Source organism: Hemiscyllium ocellatum, unplaced genomic scaffold (assembly GCF_020745735.1).
Source record: "Hemiscyllium ocellatum isolate sHemOce1 unplaced genomic scaffold, sHemOce1.pat.X.cur. scaffold_3016_pat_ctg1, whole genome shotgun sequence".
Lineage (NCBI taxonomy): Eukaryota > Metazoa > Chordata > Chondrichthyes > Orectolobiformes > Hemiscylliidae > Hemiscyllium > Hemiscyllium ocellatum.
Genome location: NW_026868280.1, coordinates 29559 through 52950, shown reverse-complemented (window position 1 = coordinate 52950; position 23392 = coordinate 29559). Strand labels below are relative to the sequence as shown.

The 23392-nt window shown below is 47.0% G+C and overlaps 1 protein-coding gene across 1 annotated transcript; it reads right to left on the bottom strand.

Annotated features, from left to right (window-relative positions):
• Window positions 1–1671: 1671 nt before the first annotated feature.
• LOC132812783 (sialic acid-binding Ig-like lectin 15) lies at window positions 1672–22381 on the bottom strand. The gene is made up of 3 exons (XM_060823014.1): window positions 22273–22381; window positions 9122–9508; window positions 1672–1781 (listed from the first exon to the last, which is right to left on the bottom strand). The coding sequence occupies exons 1-3, from the start codon at window positions 22334–22336 to the stop codon at window positions 1672–1674; spliced, it is 561 nt and encodes a 186-aa protein (XP_060678997.1). The 5' UTR covers window positions 22337–22381.
• Window positions 22382–23392: the final 1011 nt, after the last annotated feature.

Genomic DNA, 23392 nt, shown 5'->3' with positions numbered 1-23392 from the left:
CAAAGCACAGCAGGCCAGGCAGCATCTCAGGAATAGAGAATTCGACGTTTCGAGCATAAGCCCTTCATCAGGAATCCCCTGCTCCTGCCCCACCGAACTCATCTCCCAATACCTCGACACGGTCCTGTCCCCTTTAGTCCAAGAACTCCCCACCTACATTCGGGACACCACCCACGCCCTCCACCTCCTCCAGGACTTTCGCTTCCCCGGTCCCCAACGCCTTATTTTCACTATGGACATCCAGTCCCTGTACACCTCCATCCCCCATCACGAAGGACTCAAAGCCCTCCGCTTCTTCCTTTCCCGCCGCACCAACCAGTACCCTTCCACTGACACCCTCCTTCGACTGACTGAACTGGTCCTCACCCTGAATAACTTCTCTTTTCAATCCTCCCACTTCCTCCAAACCAAAGGAGTTGCCATGGGCACCCGCATGGGCCCCAGCTATGCCTGCCTCTTCGTAGGATATGTGGAACAGTCCATCTTCCGCAACTACACTGGCACCACCCCCCACCTTTTCCTCCGCTACATCGATGACTGTATCGGCGCTGCCTCGTGCTCCCACGAGGAGGTTGAACAGTTCATCAACTTTACTAACACCTTCCATCCCGACCTGAAATTCACCTGGACCATCTCAGACTCCTCCCTCCCCTTCCTAGACCTCTCCATTTCTATCTCGGGCGACCGACTCAACACAGACATCTATTATAAACCGACTGACTCCCACAAGCTTATTCCTGATGAAGGGCTTATGCTCGAAACGTCGAATTCTCTATTCCTGAGATGCTGCCTGGCCTGCTGTGCTTTGACCAGCAACACATTTGCAGCTGTGATCTCCAGCATCTGCAGACCTCATTTTTTTACTACAACAACAGTAACAGTATACCACCACCTTCCTTTATAACCCATGGGTGAATGCAGGGCGCGGATAAGTCCCACATGGCTGTGATGCCTCACACAGTCAGATGGACACTGTGGGAATGTAGTTGCACTGATGGAACTATTCCTGATGAAGGTTGTAACCAAGAGGGACACATCAGACAGTTGCACCTTCCTGTTCAAGGAGATGATCTCAATGTCAGTTTAACTTTGGGGCTTTTGGAGATATAACTGAATGTTCTGAGTCTGTCAATGTCTTTCAATACTGACATCAGAATGCACCTAAAAATGTCAGGACAGCATAGTACATTAAATATGGACTAAAATTAAATTTGAAACCCAAAGCTAAAACTCTACAGATGGTGGAAATTTTTAATAAACATCAAATGCTGCAAATACTCAGCAGGGCAGAGAATACCTGTGGAAAGAAACAGGGTTAATGTTTTAGTTCCATGTCCTTTCACCAGAAAATCAAATCGCAAAACATTCACAGAATCTGTTCCACTCTCACTGTGCACCTTCTACAGGCTGAAGAATGTGGGAACGGTTTCTTACCATGTACCTGCAACCGTGTCTCTTTCTGGATCAGATACTGAGAATCAGGTTCTGACCTGTATTCCACCAGACACAGGTAAGTGTGATTGTCCCTCACACTCAGCTGGTTTATCCTGGTCGAGGCGTTTCCCTCCTCTGGGTTCCCGATGAGCTCGTACCGATTTCCACCGTGTCCAGTTGTCCAAGTTCCCTGTGATTGGGCTGTAAATGTAACGATGTGTTGGCAGGGCTCCTTCCTCATCCAGGTAACAGTGGACAGGGAGGGTAGTACCAGCGACTGAAGATACAGGGTAAAGTAACTGAATCTCCCTCTGTCCCACTCACCACTGAGACATTTCCTTGAGCAGCTGAGGAAAGGACAAACATCAGAATGGATGAGGTCAGTGTGCAGAAGTTCTTATTTCAATATGTTACATTCCTTTCAACTTCACAATAAAATGAACAATTAAAGACTCCACTCACATCTCTAACAGGTCTGTCCTAGACATTCCCCAACAAGAGTCACCCTGATCAAAATGTCTCCTCGCCACTCAATTTGAAAACCTTGATTACAAGATACTTCCATGATGTGGGGGTGCCAGTGTTGCACTGAGGTGGACAAAGTCAGAAGTCACACTGCACCAGGACTTCACCTGATTCAGGAGCAGTGCTCTGAACCTTGTTATTTCAAATAAACCTGTTGGCCTATAACCTGGTGCCGTGTGACCGCTGAAGGTACTTACAGATCGGATCCATTGAACCCTCCTGAATTCATTCATGCAGAACCCTCGCCCGATGCTCAATACTAATATTCTTTAAACAAGGTCAAGGATTTTACAGCCTCCCCCTCTCACTCTGTTGCTCAAACACATTCAAAGTATTGACCACACTCTGTGTGAAGGAGAGCCCCCTGGTGTCATTCCTAATGTAACCATTCACCAGCTCTGACCTGTGACCTTTGAAGTGAGCACAGGCTAATTTAAACTCAGAGTCCAGATTACATTTTCCTACACTGAGTAAAATATTTGGGTGCAGGAGGAGGGGGATAACCAGCCATGTGCCTCTTTGCTGCATGAACTTAAAAGAGGAGCTATGAGATTAAATGTTCTCTCATTCTTATTTAAATCAGTAATCTGTTATTTTGTAATTGTTCCCCTGTTTGACTTCTGTTCACAAGAGCAAATATCCTCTCAGAATCTGCATTGTCAAGCTCCTCAGGATCTTGAGGAAGGGTCACTCAGCCTGAAACATTAACTCTGATTTCTCTCCACAGGTGCTGCCAGACCTGCTGAGCTTTTCCAACAGTTTCCATTTTTGTTTCTGATTTGCAGCATCTGCAGTTTTTTGTTTGTATTTTCCTCAGGATGTTCGCTGTTTCATTAATTTCTACTTTTGTTTTATTTGGTCATGGGTGTCACTGGCCCAGATGATGAGCATTTATTGTCCATCTTGATTGCCCAGGAGAAGCTGCCTTCTTCAACTGCTGCAGCCCTGAGGTGTCGGGTTTGTCCAGATTAATTTAAGGGATTGAGTTTCAGGACTTTGACCCAGCAACAGTGAAGGAATGCCAATAGACTACAAGTAGACTCAGACTACACTGCATTGACCAAGGCCCCAATAACAGTGAGAACAGTCCCAGCCCTGTCAACCCTGCAAAGGCCTCCTCAGTAACATCTAGGAGCTAGTGCACAGACGGGTCGACTAACAGCCTCACATGGTCAAACTCACAGAACCATAACTTACAATATTACAGACACCACGATGACTGTCCCTGGACACAGCCTGACCCACCACCAGGACTAACCCAGCAGAGGTGGAGGCACAGTGGTATACCATCAGGTGGGAGTTGCCCAGGGACTCCCCAGTATGAAGTTCCCAAGTTAAAGACTACATTGTAAGCCCATTGAACTTCAATCTGTAACCTCACAATCCACATTAACACCCCCCACACCAACATTCCCCTCAGGCTGGGAGATCAATGAAGAGACACGTGATTTTGCTGCATGCAATACCAGGTAAAAGTGAGGGCTGCAGATCCTGGAGATCAGAGTCAGGATTAGAGTGGTGCTGGAAAGCACAGTAGGTCAGGCAGTATCCAAGAGCAGGAAAATCACCTTTTCGGGCCGGAGCCCTTCATCAGCTACATTCCTGATGAAGGGCTTCTGCCCGAAACATTGATTTTCCTGCTCCTCAGATGCTGCCTGACCTGCTGTGCTTTTCCAGCACCACTCTAACCTTGACTGTGTACAACACCAGGCAAATTCAAATGTGTGAGGCCAACACACTGAATCTACAACATCCCCAGGACTACTTGCTCATCAAACGACAGAAACAGCACACAACAGAGCCACCCCATAACCAATGGGTCAGATGGCTCTGCAGTCCTGCTATAGACAGACTTCAGTCAAGCCTTTGACAAGATCCCTCACTGCAGACTGGTAAAAATGTGAAGTCACATGGTATCGGGGTGAGCTGGCAATGTGGACACCGAACTGACTTAGTCATAGGAGACAGAGGGTAACAATGGAATGGAGGGTTGTAACAAGTGATGTTCCACAGGGATCAGTGCTGGGACGTCTGCTGTTCATGGCCTATCCAATGATTTGGAGGAAAATGTGTCTGATCTAATTTGTAATTTTGCAGGCGATGTAAAGATTGGTGGAATTAAGGATAATGAGAAGGATTATCAGAAGATTCAGCAGGATACAGATCAGTTCGATAGCAGATGGAGTTTAATCCAGACAAATGTGACTGATGTATTTTGGAATGTCAAGTGCAGGTGGAAATTAAACACTGAATGGCAGAACCCTGAGGAGGATTAATATGCAGAGGGATCTGGGTGTGCAGGTCTACAGCTCACTGGAGGTGACAACGCAGACAGATAAGGGAGTGAAAAAGGCCCACAGCATCATTGCCTTCATTGGAAGGAGCATTGAGTATAACGACAGACAAAGTTATGCTGCAGCTTTAAAGAACTTTAATTCGGCCACACTTGGAATATTAGGTGCAGTTTTAGTCACCACACTACCAGAAGGATATGGATGCTTTGGAGAGAGTACAGAAATGGTTTACCAGGATATTGTCTTGAATGGGGGATTTTAGCTGTGAAGAACGGGTGGATAGACTGGTTTTTTTTTCACTGGAACACAGGAGGTTGAGGGGTGACCTCATCGAAGTTTATAAGATTGTGAATGGCAGGGATAAAGTGGAATATATGAGGCTTTTTCCCCCTAGTAGAGGGGTCAATTACTAGAGGACATGGGTTTAAGATATGGGGCTGGGGTTTGGAGAGGGTTGGGGGGGAGGGTGGTGCTGGTGGTATTAAGAGATGTACAAGGCAGGTTTCTCACACAAAGGGTGGGTGAGTGGCTGGAACGCACTGCCAGTGGAGGTGGTGGAAGCAGACACTATAGCAGCATTCCAGAAGCACCTGGATGAATACATGAATAGGAAAGGATGCTGATCCTGTAAGTGAAGACAATTTTAGTATGGAAAGTCAAAATGTGTCAGCGCTGGTTTGGGGGATGGAAGGGCATGTTCCTGTGCTGTATTGTTATTTGTTCTTCTAATTATGACACTGGCATCTACCCAACAATACCCAGGTATACCCTGTCCACAAAAAGCAAGGTGGGTCTGACCAGACCAATTAAACTGATTGAAGGTGTCAGTGACTGCCTTTAACATCAAGGCTGTATTTGAGCGAGTGTAGCATCAAGGAACCTGAGCCAGTGGGAAGCCGAGGGGAGAAACCTCCATGGGTTTCAGTCAGACCTGGCACAGAGGAAGATGGTTCATAGAATCCTTTCATTGTGGAAGCAGGCCATTTGGCCCTACAAGTCCACACCAACCGTCTGAAGAGAGTGATCCACCCAGGCCCATTCCCAATCCGAACCTATTACTCTACATTTACCCTGAACTGATACACCTAACCTGTATATCCATGAACACTATGAGCAATTTAGCATGGCTAACTCACCTGACCTGTACATCTTTGGATTGTAAGAGAAAACCAGAGTACCCAGAGGAAACCCACACACACATGGAGAATGTGTAAACTCCACACAGACTGTTACCTCAGACTGGAATCAAACCCAGATTGTTGTGGTTGTTGGAGGAGAAAGTGGGGACTGCAGATGCTGGAGATCAGAGCTGAAAATGTGTTGCTGGAAAAGCGTAGCAGGTCAGGCAGCATCCAAGGAGCAGGAGAATCGATGTTTCGGGCATGAGCCCTTCTTCAGGAATGAGGAAAGTGTGTCCAGCAGGCTAAGATAAAAGGTAGGGAGGAGGGACTTGGGGGAGGGGTGTTGGAAGTGCGATAGGTGGAAGGAAGTCAAGGTGAGGGTGATAGGCCGGAGTTGGGGTGAGGGCCGAGAGGTCAGGAAGAAGTTTGCAGGTTAGGAAGGCGGTGCTGAGTTCGAGGGATTTGACTGAGACAAGGTGGAGGGACGGGAAATGAGGAAATTGGAGAAATCTGCGTTCATCCCTTGTGGTTGGAGGGTTCCTAGGCGGAAGATGAGGTGCTCTTCCTCCAGCCGTCGTGTTGCTATGGTTTGGCGATGTAGGAGTCCAAGGACCTGCATGTCCTTGGTGGAGTGGGAAGAAGAGTTGAAGTTTTGAGCCACGGGTGGTTGGGTTGGTTGGTCCGGGTGCCCCAGAGGTGTTCTCTGAAACGTTCTGCAAGTAGGCGGCCTGTCTCCCCAATATAGAGGAGGCCACATCGGGTGCAGCAGATGCAGTAAATGATGTGTGTGGAGGTGCAGGTGAATTTGTGGCAGATATGGAAGGATCCCTTGGGGCCTTGGAGAAAAGTAAGGGGGGAGGTGTGGGCGCAAGTTTTGCATTTCTTGCAGTTGCAGGGGAAGGTGCCGGGAGTGGAGGTTGGGTTGGTGGGGGGTGTGGATCTGATGAGGGAGTGGTCTTTTTGGAATGCTGATAGGGGAGGGAGGGAAATATATCCCTAGTGGTGGGGTAAGTTTGGAAGTGGCGGAAATGACGACGGATGATACGATGTATATGGAGGTTGGTGGGGTGGTAGGTGAGGACCAGTGGGGTTCTGTCCTGGTGGCGATTGGAGGGGCAGGGCTCAAGGGCAGAGGAGCGGGAAGTGGAGGAGATGCAGAGGAGGGCATCGTCGATTATGTCTGGGGGAAATTGCGGACTTTGAAGAAGGAGACTATCTAGCTTGTACGGTATTGGAACTGGTCCTCCTGGGAGCAGATGCGGCGGAGACAAAGAAATTGGGAGTATGGGATGGCGTTTTTTACAGGGGGCAGAGTGGGAGGAGGTGTAGGCTAGGTAGCTGTGGGAATCGGTCAGTTTATAGTAAATGTACGTGTTCATTCGGTCGCCCGAGATAGAAATGGAAAGGTCTAGGAAGGGGAGGGAGGAGTCTGAGATGGTCCAGATAAATTTGAGGTCGGGCTGGAAGGTGTTAGTAAAGTCCATGAACTGTTCAACCTCCTCATGGGAGCACGAGGCAGCACCGATACAGTCATCGATGTAATGGAGGAAAAGGTGGGGGTGATGCCAGTGCAGCTGCAGAAGATGGACTGTTCCACATATCCTACGAAGAGGCAGGCATAGCTGGGGCCCATGCGGGTGCCCATGGCTACTCCTTTGGTTTGGAGGAAGTGGGAGGATTGGAACGATACGTTGTTCAGGGTGAGGACCAGTTCAGTCAGTCAAAGGAGGGTGTCAGTGGAAGGGTACTGGTTGGTATGGAGGGAAACGAAGAAGCAGAGGGCTTTGAGTCCTTCGCGATGGAGGATGGAGGTGTACAGGGACTGGATGTCCATTGTGAAGATAAGGCGTTGGGGACCGGGGAAGTAAAAATCATGGAGGAGGTGGAGGGCGTGGGTGGTGTTCCAAACATAGGTGGGGAGATCTTGGACTAAGGGGGACAGGATCATGTCGAGGTAAGGAGAGATGAGTTCTGTGTAAGCAGGAGCAGGCTCAGACAATGGGTCGGCCGGGGCAATCAGGTTTGTGGATTTTGGGCAGGAGGAAGAAACGGGCGGTGTGGGGTTGTGGGATTATGCGGTTGGAGGTGGTGGATGGGCGATCCTCTGAGGTGATGAGGTTGTGGATGGTCGGGGAAATGATAGTTTGGTGGTGGGAAGTTTTTTCTGTGGGGCAGGAGCAGGCTGAGACAATGGGTCGGCCAGAGCAGTCAGGTTTGTGGATTTTGGACAGGAGGTAGAAACGGGCGGTGTGGGGTTGTGGGACTATGATTGTGGTTGTTGGTCAGTCATCTCTGCTCCAGAACATCCCTGCAGGAGTTCCTCAGGGTAGTGTTCTTGGCCTAACCATCTCCTGCTGTATCATCAATGACTTTCCCTCCACTATATACATGAGAACATCACCACCTACAAGCTTCACTCCAATACACTCACCATCTTGATTTGGGAATATTTCATCATTACTTCAGTGTGACTGGGACAAACCCCTTGGAATCCTTAACCAGCCTTATCGGGAATGTCCCTGCAGCTGAGGGAATGCAGCAGATCAAGAAGGCAGCTTACCATTCCCTTCTCCAGGGCAATTAGGGATGGCCAATATAGGCTGACCGAGCATGTGACACCCACGTCCCCTTGAACAATGAAAAGATAACTATACTTCCCAGTCAGGATGGTCTGTATCTGATGCCATTTTTTACACTGAGGTCATAGAGGTCACTACTTTGGAAGGTGCTGGTGGAGGAAGTGTTGCTGCCTTGCTGCAGTGTATTTTATTGTTATTTTTATTGTTACAATACTGTTGGGGTGGGGGAGTTCCAGGATTTTGACCCAGTGACAGTGACAGGGCAGCAATATATTTTCCTGCACTCTTCCAGACAAGTGGGGAGTATTCCATCACACTTCGAACTGGTCAATATGCTTTGGAGTCAGGTGTGTTAATTTACAGGATCTCCAGCCTGTGACCTACTCTTGAAACCACAATTCCATTTACACTCCTGGGTTCACTCCTTGTCCACAACAGAGTGAGTCATTCGGGGGCAGTTAAGAGTCAACCTCATTACAGTGGGTATGGGGCCGCATGTAGGTCAGACCAATAAGGATACAGATTTCCCTCCCTAAAGGACATGAGTGAACCAGGTTTTTTTTTGTCAGAGGTGTCTACATGGTCTTTATTAAACTGGCTTTTCAGTCTAGATTCCTTTCAAATTCAAATTTCACAATCTGCCATGGATTGGAAAGTATTCCCCAGGACATTAGCCTCTGCAGAGTCCTTCTCCCCCCATCCATCTATTTTCTGCTCAGCCAATAGAAAGTGAAGATAGAAACAGTGAGGTTTTCAGCCAATGTGAGCTGAGGATTCCCTCACTCTGAGATGTGCTCATCCAATGAGGGCTCGGAATTTATGGATCTCTTTTTCTCACCCAATGCCGATAGAGCAGGACTGTCATTGGGAAGGGGGTCTTGGAGCTTGAATCTTTGATGATGTTGTGTCTGTTCCCTGCCCCCAAAAAACTGAAGCCGGTCTGACCACAGCAAATGAGTGACTGTGGGAGGTTTCAGAGTCGGAAATGGATTGGTCTGTAAATCCCAGCCAGGTCTCTCCCTCTCTCTCTCTCCTTCTCACTGCCTCCTGCCTGAGACCAAATGGAAGAGCCCAGGAGAAGGAGCCAACCCGAGAGCTCCCAGACCTGGTGGAGCCTGTCCCCATTGAGCTGTCAGGGCAGTGACACCATCAGAACATTGTTCCTCACCTTCCACTTCCAGGCGTGTTCCATACCATGTTTGAAAGTTGCCGATATTGAGCTCCACACGACACCGATAGAAACCAACATCCTCCCGGCTCAGTCCCTCCATCATTACTGAGGCATCTTTGTTGGTGAGACTCCCCACGAATCTGAATCGATTCCCACCGTCCCGCTGTCTCACATTCTCACACAGCTCACCCTGGGAATGGTCTGGACCAGAATATGTACACTTAAAGATAAAAGACCGTGATTCCTCCTTGCACCATAAGATAGAGCCGGTGAGTGTGAGGTGAGTGTCAGGGTGGGTGAAGCTGCAGGGTAAGACAGCGGAGCCTCCTTCCTCAGCCCTCACTTCATCTGCGATTGTCATTGACCAACCATTAGCAGAATCCGCTGTGAGGGGAGAGAGAGAGAGAGGATATGAACACAGCACAGACACCAAACAGTGAGGTAAAACACTGAATCTGTTGTATGATGAGAAAATATATAACATTGTTCAGTTGTGGTTTATAAACTAACCTGGGACAGTGTGGAATGAGCTACAGGCTGGAGCACAACAGAAGGTTTCAGGGGGTTTGTGTTCGACTGTGGGTGTTTGTTGCTGTTGGTTGATGAGAGTTTTTGGTGCCTGAGAGTTTCCAGGAGTCCCAGAGTGATCTGAAGAGCAGGACTCAGGGCCCACCCTGCAGAACCTTTTCTATTTCCCATCACCTTCTACTCTATTACCGAGCCAGCCTTCAGCAACCTGGCTCATTCATCAGGCGTAGCAGAGGGATGGGGTACACAGTGAAAGTATTGCAGAGGGTGAAGGCGATACACAGAGACATGAAGAAGGAGAACTGAAGTAAAAAAATAAATCAGTCATAATCCCAGAGAACTGCTGTCTCATTAGAGAGAGGTGACTGATGGTGATTTAACCTGAGGGCCACTCTGCCTCAGACAGGGACACGGTTGAGAAGCTGAGACCTTCATGGTCCCCACAGGCAGGATGGGAATTAAACCCACATTGTTGGCATTACTCGCAAACCAACTGTCCAGCCAGTTGAGCTAACTGATCCAACAAGACGATGCAAGGAAATCCAGAAGGCAGTGTGAATATCATCAAGGGAGGGCATAAGGGAGTGTGGCATGGCTGGATGGCATTTACTTGTGAGTAAGGCAGATGAGCTGAGGGTGTAGATTAACACATTGGTATGTGATTTAGTTCAACAGATAAAAACAGATGCTGGAAACCAGAGTCGAGATTAGAGTGGTGCTGGAAAAGCACAGCAGGTCAGGCAGCATCCAAGGAGCAGGAAAATCAATGTTTCGAGCAAAAGCCCTTCATCAGGAGTGGGGAGACAAATGAGAGGGGGGTGGGGGTGGTGATAAGCTAGCATAGAGTACAATAAGTGAATGGGGGTGGGGATGGAGATGCTAGGTCAGAGAGGAGGGTGGGGGAAGGTAGCAAAGAGTACAATGGGTGAATGGGGGGGTGGAGAAGAAGGTGATTGGTCAGAGAGGAGGGTGGAGTGGATAGGTGGAAAGGAAGATTAGCAGATAGGACAATTCATGAGGGCAGTGCTGAGCTGGAAGGTTGGAGTTGGGGTGAGGTGGGTGAAGGAGAAATGAGGAAACTGGTGAAGTCCACATTGATGTCATGGGGTTGAAGTGTTCCGAGGCAGAAGATGAGGCACTCTTCCTGTGAGGATGTGGTGGTGGAGGAGGCCCAGGACCTGCATACCCTTGGCAGAGTGGGAGGGGGAGTTGAAATGTTGGACCACAGTGCGATGGGGTTGATTGGTGCGGGTGTCCTGGAGATGTTCCCTAAAGCTCTCTGCTAGGAGGCGTCCAGTCTCCCCAATGTAGAGGAGACCGCATTGGGAGCAACGGATTCAATAAATGATATTGGTGGATGTGCAGGTAATACTTTGATGGATGTGGAAGCCTCTTTAGGGTGGGACAAGATTGACAGTAGAGCTGAAAATGTGTTGCTGGAAAACGCAGCAGATCAGGCAGCATCCAAGGAGCAGGAGAGTCGACATTTCGGGCATGAGCCCTTCTTCAGGAATGAGGAGAGTGTGCCAAGCAGGCTAAGATAAAAGGTAGGAGGGAGGGACTTGGGGGAGTAGCGTTGGAAGTGCAATAGGTGGAAGGAGGTCCAGGTGAGGGTGATAGGTCGGAGTGGGGGTGGGGGCGGAGAGGTCAGGAAGAAGATTGCAGGTTAGGAATGTGGTGCTGAGTTTGTGTGTTGGGACTGAGACAAGTGGGGGGAGGGGAAATGCGGATACTGGAGAAATCTGAGTTTATCCCTTGTGGTTGGAAGGTTCCTAGGCGGAAGATGAGGCGCTCTTCCTCCAGCCATCGTGTTGCTATGGTCTGGCGATGGAGGAGTCCAAGTTCCTTGGTGGAGTGAGACGGGGGAGTTGAAGTGTTGAGCCACAGGTTGGTTTGGTTGGTTGGTCCGGATTTCTCAGAGGTTTTCTCTGAAACATTCCGCAAGTAGGTGGCCTGTCTCCCCAATATAGAGGAGGCCACATCGGGTGCAGCGGATGCAGTAAATGATGTGTGTGGAGGTGCAGGTGAATTAGTGACAGATATGGAAGGATCCCTTGAGGCCTTGGAGAGAAGTAAGGGGGGAGGTGTGCATGCAAGTTTTGCATTTCTTGCGGTTGCAGGGAAGGTACCGGGAGTGGAGGTTGGGTTAGTGGGGATTTTGGACCTGACGAGGGAGTCACGGAGGGAGTGGTCTTTTCGGAACGCTGATAGGGAAGGGGAGGGAAATATATCCCTGGTGGCGGAAATGACGATAGATGATATGATATATGTGGAGGTTGTTGGGGTGGTAGGTGAGGACCAGTAGGGTTCTGTCCTGGTGGCGATTGGAGGGGCGGGGCTCAAGGGTGGAGGAGCAGGAAGTGGAGGAGATGCGGTGGAGGGAATCGTCCATCACATCTGGGGGGAAATTGCGGTCTTTGAAGAAGGAGGCCATCTGAGTTGTTCGGTATTGGAACGGTCCTCCTGGGAGCAGATGCGGTGGAGACAAAGGAATTGGGAGTGTGGGATGGCGTTTTTACAGGGGGCAGAGTGGGAGGAGGTGTAGTCTAGGTAGCTGTGGGAATCGGTCGGTTTATAATAAATGTCCGTGTTGATTCGGTCGTCCGAGATAGAAATGGAGAGGTCTAGGAAGGGAGGGAGGAGTCTGAGATGGTCCAGATAAATTTGAGGTCGGGGTGGAAGGTGTTGGTAAAGTGGATGAACTGTTCAACCTCCTCATGGGAGCACGAGGCAGCACCGATACAGTCATCGATGTAGCGGAGGAAAAGGTGGGTTGTGGTGCCAGTGTAGCTGCAGAAGATGGACTGTTCCACATATCCACGAAGAGGCAGGCATAGCTGGGGCCCATGCGGGTGCCCATGGCTACTCCTTTGGTTTGGAGAAAGTGGGAAGATTGGAAAGAGAAGTTGTTCAGAGTGAGGACCAGTTCAGTCAGTTGAAGGAGGGTGTCAGTGGAAGGGTACTGGTGGGTACAGTGGGAAAGGAAGAAGCGGAGGGCTTTGAGTCCTTCGTGATGGGGGTTGGAGGTGTACAGGGACTGTCTGTCGTTGGTGAAGATAAGAAGGGGACCGGGTAAGAGAAAATCATGGAGGAGGTGAAGGGCGTGGGTGGTGTCCCGAATGTAGGTGGGGAGTTCTTGGACGAAGAGGGACAGGACCGTGTCAAGGTATGGGAGATGAGTTCGGTGGGGCAGGAGCAGGCTGAGACAATGGGTCGGCCGGGGCAGTCAGATTTGTGGATTTTGGGCAGGAGGTAGAAACGGACGGTGCAGGGTTGTGGGACTATGAAGTTGGAGGTGGTGGATGGGAGATCCCCTGAGGTGATGGAGTTATGGATGGTCTGGGAGATGATGGTTTGGTGGTGGGAGGTGGGGTCATGGTCAAGGGGGCAGTAGGAGGAGGTATCCGCGAGCTGGCATTTAGCCTCAGCGGTGTAAAGGTCAATGCGCCAAACTACTACTGCGCCTCCCTCGTCTGCCGGTTTGATAGTGAGGTTGGGTTGGAGGGGAGGGAGTGGAGGGCTGCACGTTCGAGGGTGAGAGGTTGGAGTGGGTGAGAGGGGTGGAGACTTTGAAGCGATTAATGTCACGGCAGCAGTTGGCAATGAAGAGATCGAGGGCGGGTAAGAGGCCAGCACGGGTGTCCAGGTGGATGGGGTGTGTTGGAAGCGGGAGAAGGGGTTGTCAGAGGGTGGGCGAGAATCCTGTTTGAAGAAGTAGGCACGGAGGCGAAGGCGGTGGAAGAATTGTTCAATATCTCGCTGCGTGTTGAACTCGTTAATCCGAGAGCGTAGGGGAATGAAGGTGAGGCCTCTGCCGAGGACCGATCGTTCATCCTCAGAGAGGGGGAGGTCTGGAGGGATGGTGAACACACAGCAGGGCTGGGAGCGAGGAGCTGGTGTGGGGCTGGAGTAGGGAGTTCGGGTGGGGTTCGGCGTGGGGGCGGGGTTAGGCTTGCGAACGGGGATCGGTGTGGGGGCATCTGCAGTCCTGACTTTCTCCTACTAGATTGACAGCACAATGTCCCGGGTAGAGAACCATCAGATGAGACATGTGGGGGAAGGGGAATGTAAAAGAGGAGGGGGTATTGCAACACTGATCAAGGAGTCAATTGCTGTAATAAGATGGATGATATCTTAGAATATTCTTCAAATGAGGCCACATGGTACAATGTAAAAACAAAACCCCATCACCACCCTCTGTCTCCTACCATCACGTCAATTTTGTTTCCAATTCACATTCTTCCCTTGAATCCCATGTGATCTGACTTTACTGACTGGTCTACCATGCGGAACCTTGTCAAAGGCTTTGCAAAATGACCAAGTCAATAACATCTCCCATCTTGTCCTCATCAATCTTTCTGGTTACATCATCAAAAAAATTAAATCAAGTTTGTGAGACATGATTTCCCCTGCACACAGCAGTGCTGACTATCCCTTATCCCTGGTGTTGGGTGAAGTTTTTAAACTTTGTCCACCCCAGTCCAACACCGGCACCTCCACATTATATTCCTTAACAGTCCTCTCTTCTTCACATGCCTGTAAATCCTATTTCCCAGGCATCTCCTTGCAGCCTTTCTACAATAAAGGCATAATGTTAGACAACCTCCAGTCCTCCAGCACCTTACCTTTGGATGCAGATGATGCAAATATCTCTACTAGAGGCCCCATAATTTCTTCCCTAACGTCCCATGATGCCCTGGGATACACATGACCATGTCCTGATGATTTATTCACCTTTACGTTTTCAGGAACTCCAGCATTTCCTCTTCTGAAATGTAGGCAGCTTTCAAGTCATCAATATTTATTTTCCCAAGTTCCCTCGCCTTCATTTCTTTCTCCACAATAAACACAAATGTAAAGTGTTCATTTAGTATCCCTCCCATCTCCTGTGGTTCCAAACAGTGATGACTTCATTGATCTTTAAGGGGCACTGTTCTTTCCCCAGTTGCTCTTTGGATTATCTGTATTGAACAGTTTCTGCCATGGCTATCTCATATGCACTTTCCTCCCTCCTGATATCCCTCTTTAGAATGCACCTACACTCCGCAATAACTCCACAGAGACCAGTATCCCCTCACCAAGTCGCCCCTTATTTACACAGGGAGAGTCCTGACCCTGATACAGCTCCCTCGCAGCAAGCTCTCAGAGTGAGCAGAATCTCTGACATTCCTGTTCTTAAATTAACAGCCCCAGTCAGGGAACTCATATCCTATGAGGTCCACCCGGCTGACATCTTCATTTTGGAAACCCCTGGATGACCTTGACTCGGGGCAGACACTCTTGCTCCACATGATAATCTACCATCCTCTCCTGTGGTTAAGAAAGGTTTCACTTCTGGTTGTGATGACCCTTTGGTTTCCCCCAGCACACCAGCTATTTCAGGTTGGCCAAGTTTGGATCTGTCTCCATCCAAAGTCTGATATTGTCGGCTGTGACTGGAAGTGTGTCCAGAAAATTTAAAACCATTACAGAAATTTCCAGTGGTGGTACCATCGGTGGTGTATCTGCCAGTTGGAGGTGGCTCAATGTATCCACATTTGTTACTTGGGCTCCCGGACAGTGTCCAAATTGTAATTAAACCCACTTCATATTCAAGCTCTTTGCTGAATCCGGCCTGAAGGTATGGGCAGCACTGCCTTATCCTCTTTAGGAAGACGTAACAGAGGTTTGTAGTCTGTGATTATTAGAAATTTGCTTTCATGTAGGTATTAACAGAATGTGCTGACTCCAAAAATCAACACCAGGATGGACGTCAGGTTATGTATGAACTTCCTGTAATAGATCACCAGCCCCCGGAATGACCCAAGCTGTGGTACTGATGTGGGAATTAGGGTCACCTCTGCCTGCCCTCACCCAATGGGTGTTACCCAGTCTTATTGACTCTGTCGTTTAAGTAGGATACTCAGGGTGCCTGGATTCTACATTTACCCCTCACTCATTCACCTAACCTGCACATCTTTTGGATTGTGGGAGGAAACTGGAGCACTCAGAGGAAACCAACGCAGACACAGGGAGAATGTGCAAACATTGCATAGACAGTCACCCAAGGCTGGAATTGAATGCAGGCCCCTGGTGCAGTGAGGCAGCAGTGCGAAACACTGAGCCAAAGTGTCGCTCTAAACCTTTCTGATTCATGTCCCTATACAAATTTCTTATAAATGTTGTAACTGTACCTACAACTGTACCTAATTCCTGATGAAGGGCTTATGCTCGAAACGTCGAATTCTCTATTCCTGAGATGCTGCTAACCTGCTGTGCTTTGACCAGCAACACATTTGCAGCTTTTTACTCGTAACTGTACCTACATCTAGCATTTTATTTCTGGCAGTCCATTTCACATACAAACCCCCCTCTGTGTGAATACTTGCCCATCATGTCCCTCTTCATTCTTTCTCCACTCACCTTAAAAATATGCCCCTTGCTTTGAACTCCCCCCACCCTGAGACAAAGACCTTTGTTATTCACTGTCTGTGTTCTCCTCACGATGTTATTAACCTCGGGGATGATCACCTTGATGGGATTGCTCTATCTGCCCTCAATAGACAGATGGAAATTGAGGAACAAAAATGTCGAGATCTCAGCTCTATGTAAGAATAATAGGGTTGTAATAAAAGGCAATTTTAACTTTCCAGATAGAGACTGGGACTGCCATAGTGTTCAGTGCTTGGACAAGTGAGGAAATTGTTAAATGTGTTCAAGAAACTTTTCTGTCTCAATCTGTAGCTGTCCCTGTCAGAGAGGAAGAAAATTTGACATTCTCTTGGAAAGTAAGGCAAGCGACTGAAACGTTTGGGAGCAGTGATCATCATTCTGTTAGTTTTAGATTAGTTATGAAAATGTATGGGCATTGTAAAGTAGAATATAATTAGAGTCAGGCAAATCTTGATGGCATGGGACAGGAACTTTCAAACTTGATTGGAGTAAACTGTTCACAGGTAAAGGGACGACTGGCAATTGGAGTTTGCAAAACTGAGATAATGAGAGTTCAGAGACATGATGTTCCTGTTACAGTGAAGAGTAAGGCTGGTCGGCTGGGATAATGGATGAACAAAGATATTGAGGCTATGCTCAAGAATAATAAGGAATCTTTTATGAGGTATAAACAACTGGGATCAAGCGAATCTCTTGAAAATTATCAGGAGTGTTTAGTGGCTGTAACAAGATCAACCAGGTGGTCCTCACAGAATTTGAGTTCCCTAACTGATGCAGGTAATCTGGTCCTATCAGGGGGTCCTGGCTGACAGAGAAGAACTGGAGTGTTAGATATCCTGTTCACTCTGAGGGAGGTGGATCAATGCCAAGGAGTCTCCACATGTAAATAAGGGTTGACTTGGTGATGAAATACAAGCCTTTTTGGAGTTATTTCAGTGACAACAGGGGTGGGATTAATAATGTAACCATGCAAAAGTGCCTACTAGCTTCAAACAAGCAGTACAACTGGCTTTACCAATGGAAAATGCAGCAAGTGGAGCCGATGAGTAGTAGGATATTCCCCTGGAAGTGGGCACCCGCACCAGACCGACTGAGCTGAGGGAACCACCACCTGAGTGAAGGCAATTGCACAGCCTCACTCAGGACATATCCTGAACAGAGGGACTCCAGGTCAGCCCAGAGCAAAACCCCCAAAACAAAGCCAAGCTTCAACCAAATAGTGACAACTTTCTTCAGGATCCAGGCCGGCACAGCATTGTCATTGCTGCAGGAATCAGGACTCGAGACAGTAAAAGAGTCTCACTCGACCTAAACTGAGTAAGAGAACTCATCAGTCAGTGTCCAGGAAAGTCCATCTACATCTGGTGTAGAATCATTAATTTGTTTCACAACACCGAAATCACAATCAATCAAAATTGAAGTCTGGTTAAATGATGACCTATTCTAGTTGAGGTCAATACCAGAATGATCGTTGCAGTGATCATACAACCCGTCTTTAACAAAATTTGCCCTGGACTCCAACCCTTAGGTTTGTACAAGACCTCAGAGAAATTGAGAACCTCATACCGGGAAACCTTTCCAAATTAAGGATACAACTTCGGTTCCAGTCTCTTATGAGAAGCAGCTGGTTCAGTGATCACTGATTGTAGTAAAGGGTTTGGACCCGAGCTTGATCAGGTGAGGTTGGTTGAGAAAGATTCACCTTGCTTCATCAACATTTTTGAATAGAAAATGGCTGCCTGAATGAATACTCAATGAGTATTTATATGATTAACCATTTGCTTAAAATCTCCACAAAGATGAACCAACTCATTGGGTTTCACAACTGGTACGATAGGATCAAAAAACAGGAAATGTGGAGGATCCTGAAACTATGAACCATAAATACAATAGTCAGCACCAAATCACCAGGGGATTCAGAAAAAGCTTCTCTGCAGGGAGTGGTTAGAATGTGGAACCTGCTCATACACCAAGTGGTTGACACAGTGACCATTGTTGTACTGAAGGGGAAGCTTGATTGACACTTGAGGGAGGAAGCAAGAGAGGGAAGTGCTGTCAAAGTGAGAAAAAGAAGGGTGGGGGGGGAACTTGTGCAGAACATGATCACCGGCAAAAACCAACTGCACAGATAGCTTGATTCTGTAAGTCCCAAAAGCCTGGGCCTCCATTTGCTGTTCAGACGACTTCACAGGCACTGCTGATTTTTTTAGTCATTCATGGGATGAGGGTGTCACAAGTGAGGCCAGCATTTCTTGTCTGTTCCTAACTGCCCTTGAGAAAGTACTGGTGAGCTGTCTCCTTGAAATGTTGCAGCCAATGATGTTAGAATCCTTGGTGACTTTTAATGATTTTTATTTTGTTTTATCAATCTTTGCTTCGAGTTGTGAACTGAGGACTGTTACCCGAGGAAGACAAACAAGTTTGGCTTCATTTATGAGGCCAGACATGGAAGTTATTTGCATGTTGATTCTGATCAAAACAATTCCATAGATTCTTCAACACTGGGGAAGAGCAGTGCATGTAAACAGACAGACGTTGGTCATTAATAAAGACAGTCCCTGGGAACTGGTTCCACCAAGTCTGGGAGAGACCGAATGCTCAAGGAGGACCGAATGCTCAATATGTTCACTGGGAACTGGGACATTGCAGTGAGCTGGTCAGTCTGTCAGGGAGAGGCCACAGTTTTGAACTGGGTTTTGGGGAGGAGTCTGGCTGTTGAAGTAACAACATGAAGATCTGAAAGCTCCTTTCCTAACCGTCCATTGACAGCCAGCGAAATGAGAGAGATAATGAGGTCCCTTGGCATTTGGATCTTATATTAGGAAAGCAGCTACATCCTTAACTAACTTGGTCCAACAATAAATGAAAATGGAATGGGCTACAGAATGTTGCCAGGCAGCCATTGCAAAACTGGAAGTAATTTTAACAAATAAATGTGTATTAACTGCACCGAACTTTAATAAACCATTTCAATTAGAAGGAGATGTTTGTGATTTGGGGATTGGAACAGTTCTCCTACAGGACAACGAGGCTGGGATGGAGAAACTTGTGGCTTATTTTTCAAAAAAGGTCGAACCAACATCAGAAAACCGACTTGCCGATAGAAAAGGAAGTTAGCAGCTTTTCAACACTTTGGATTATATACTCAACATGGAGACAATGAGACTGTCTCTTTTACTGATCATAATCCACTGACCTTTAGAGTTGGAGTTTAGATCTACAGCTGGAGAAGTGTGATTGGACTGGAGGAAAGCTCATGTGGCACCTTAATTTAAAAATTGAGCAAGGGATAAACCAGGTAGCTCCAGGCCAGTGAGTCTGAGCTCAGTGGTGGGGAATTCATTGGAAGCAATTTAAAGGGACAGAATTAATCTACACTTGAGGAGGCAGGGATTAATCAGAAACAGACAGCATGGCTCTGTTAAGGAGAGGGAAGCAGAAGATGGGAAATTATCTGCTTTTCGTCTGGCCTCAGTTGTTTGTAAGATTTTAGTGAACATTATTATGAATGAGATTGCAGAGAACTTGGAAGTGCAGGATAAAATACAGTTGAGTCAGTATGGCTTCATCAAAGGCAGGTCATGCCTGAAATAAATCTGTTAGAAATCTTTGAGGAGGAAACAGGCAAGTTAGATAAAAGAGAACAAAGTTGGTCATTAATGAGGACATGACCTACTTGGATTTCCAGATGATCTTTGACAAGGTGTTTCAGTGGAAGCTGCTAAATAAGATAAAAGCCCATGGTGTTAGGGATTAGTGTGGTTTGACAATACTCAGACTTTCAGAGGTATATTTTGTTCTGGTATTTATTTTTTCATGAAAAGAGGTTGAGATAGAAGTGAAAAAAAGGCTGTTTCAAAACATTAAAGTGAACAGCTTGTGAGGCCTTGGGTGTTTTTTTTACAAGTTGAAACAATAGAAGCACTCTGAACGAGTGGGGTTAAGCTCCTACATAACCAGGATTTCAGTTTAACTTTGGGAAGCTGCTGGGGTTTGGAAGCTGCTATACATTGTTTCCTGAAGGCAAATGGAATATTATCCTTCATTGTAAGAGGGATGGAGTTTAAAAAGATGGAGGTTATGCTGCAGCTGTATAGGGGGCTGGTGAGACCACACCTGCAGTATTGTCTCCTTAATTCCGAAAGGATGCACTGGGACTGGAGATAGTGCAGAGGAGGTTCACTTGGTTGATTCCAGAATTGAGGGGCTTGGCTTATGAGGGAAGATTGAGTCGGCTGAGACTACATTCATTGGGATTTAGAAGAATGATGGGGGAATATGATAAAAATATGTAAAATTATGAAGGAAATGGATAAGGTAGAAGCAGGGAGGTTGTTTCCACTGGTGGGTGAAACTAGAACTAGGGGGCATCAGCCTTTTGTTATAAAGCCTCAAATTATCTTGAGAATGTGACTTAAATAAAGTTCTGGGTAATACACATTAATGAATCAAAACCAGCAAATCCATTCTAAAAGATGAAAGGCTGGATAATCAAGGTTTGTTCAATGTATCATTGTATCACTGTAATCTATTGCCAGAAATTATGTGTCTTATGGTCCTGTTTCACACCACCTGATGAAGGAGCAGTGCTCAGAAAGCTAGTGCTTCCAAATAAACCTGTTGGACTATAACCTGGTGTTGTTTGATTTTTAACTTTGTCCACCCCAGTCCAACATCGGCTCCTCCACATCTTGTAAATGAACTCTGTTTTGTTGAAAAATAAAAGGTTTGACCAGCCAATTCTCTCCTGCAATATCCACTTTACACCTGTTTAAAACAACGAGCAAAGTTAAGGTCTAGGCTCCCTTCTTAAAGGGTTTGAGGGATCTGGCCTGGTCCATAACAGAATGGGGACTCTTTACAGGATTTGTTGTTTAGTTGCAAACTGGGATTCGAGTTGTTGGACTTGAAGGCAGCGAATGGTAAGTGTTAGTGTCTGTTGTTGTGGATGTTGGTTTTGGTTGGTGTTGCTTGGTGTAGTCAGGGCTCTTTCAGTCAGCAAAAGTTTTCTGGGGGTGGAGGAAGTGACCTTGGGGGTTTTACAAAAAGGTGGTTAAAGCCAAGCTGTGGGAATGAGCAAACAAGCTGGAGTTGGAGCTGCTTCCTTCCGTGAGGAAACGACAGATACTTACAGCAGGAGCTCAACATTTACATTTGTTGGAAACTCCATCAGAATCTTTAGAGAGGCTAAAGTTCAGTTGAAAATGAAACAGCTTGGGTTAGAGTAAAAAAAAACCAAGGACAACCGAACCTTGTTAAAGGAGTAGCTTCTTCACAAAAGGAATTTCAGGTTATGGTCAGCAAGTGGGTAAGGACAGCGGAGTCCATGGAAAGGTCACCCATGGTCTTATTGGATGGTGGGGCAGGCTCAATGGGAAAACAGGCTCAAGGTAAGAAATAAAGGGTGAGAGGAGAGTTGAGGAGAGATACATTTTCATACAGAGGGATTTAAGAGTTTGGCACTCACTGTCTGAAAGAGTGTTAGAGTTAGAAACGCGAGTAACATTTAAGCAGTATTTTGGGATTTAGTAGACTTCCCATTTGCCTCTTCAGTAGCCTGCATCTCTGCTGTCTTACTTCTTTTTGATATTTTAAACTTCTGTCTAATTGACTTCCACCTCCCACCTCTACCCATCCCCCAATAATTAGTTTAAAATCCTCAAAACTGTTGGTTAAAAAGGCACAAAGATCAAGAGCTGTATTCTGGGGGAAGTATAGTCAGATTTTTGTTAACTCACACTCAAACGATGGTCCAAATGCCCTCTTTCTATGCAGTAAATGTCTAAGAGTCCATGAATCGATAATGAAACCTGAAAGTAATGAATCTTCACATGAGGAATAGTTAATTGTCTCTGGCCGACAGTAATTAACACTCATCAGATTGACAGAAGAGCTTTGAGGCTGAAACAGACAGGATGGAACTTTCTACCAGAGAAAGGTTGTCACTGCACATCATTCAGGAAATCTCAATGGTCAACCAACTGCAGGGTTTAGTTACAGCAAGTGGAACATTTTGACTTTCTGTGTTCTGTATTTGTAGTATTATTTGTAAGAAATTAAGGCAAACACTTTTGTCTCATCATTGTCTCTTGTCAATCAGTTCTGTCCCAGTATCTGTCTGAAACCTGGGTGTGTCTGCAGTGTTCTGTATCTCCCCTCACTCTCTGGAAGTGTTAGAAAGTACTTACTGTGACCCTGCACTGAGACTGACAGGAGGACTGCAGAAAGACAAATGTAGAGGGACTTCATCATCAATTCTTCACTTGCTCACTCTTCTCCTTCTCCAGAAAAATATGAAGTTACTTGACGTCCTGTGCACCAATGAAGAAATGTTGATCAGTGTAAACGATCTGAAGCAGGAGGAGGAAGTCTGTATGTGGTCAGGAAGAGCCAAGAGGATGACAAAACTGTTGTAAAACTGAGGGCACCAACCACAGCAACTGTTGAGAAAACAGGATGTTGCATCAGCTTCCAATACATTCCTCAAAATCCTTAACGTCAACGTCAAAAACTCTGAGAGCTTGGGCTGCACAGTGTTAACGACAAACTAAAGCTCACATCTCCATGAAAAAACAAACTTCCAGGACAGGGACAGTTAGAGAGAGAGTGAATTTTCTCAACTCTTTTCAACTGAAATTAATGTTCCCTCAACAGCGTCTGCACCAAATCCTCATCGGGCACGAACAGCACAGGGTAGGACACTCAGGACACTCAGTACAGACCACTCTATGCTGTCTCCATCAAATACTGTCAGGACACAAACAGTTCAATTTTAACTACAGAGTAAAGCTCTCTCGACACCATCCCTGTCAATCACTCCCAGTACAGTGACGGTCTGGGGTTGAATATGGAGTAAACATTCCTCTCAAAGACATCCAGGGCAGGGAGACCACATGGCCAGATTCAGAGTAAAGCTGTTCCCATCAAACACTCTGAGACAGTAACTGCACAGGATCAGATAAAGAGTTTAGCTCCTTCTCTCTGGTAACCCAGATCCCCCTGTATCACTGAAGGGAGAGGGACTGGAGCCACAGATTCAGGCTGCTATCCTAGACCTTCCGTCCTGAACACACACCCTGGGGATAAGGGGTGAGCCAGGATCACAGATCACTGACTAGTTAAACACTAATCCATGTGTAGACAGATGCAGATTCAGTGAGACTGGATTGAATTGACATAGCAGACTCACACAGACAATTATTTTTAGTGCCATTAAAACCAACCACAGGGTTTAACAGGACAACAAATTCTGTTGTGGCTGCTGAAGACAGAGCATGGTTTGAATGTTATTTCTGCAGTTCCCACAAT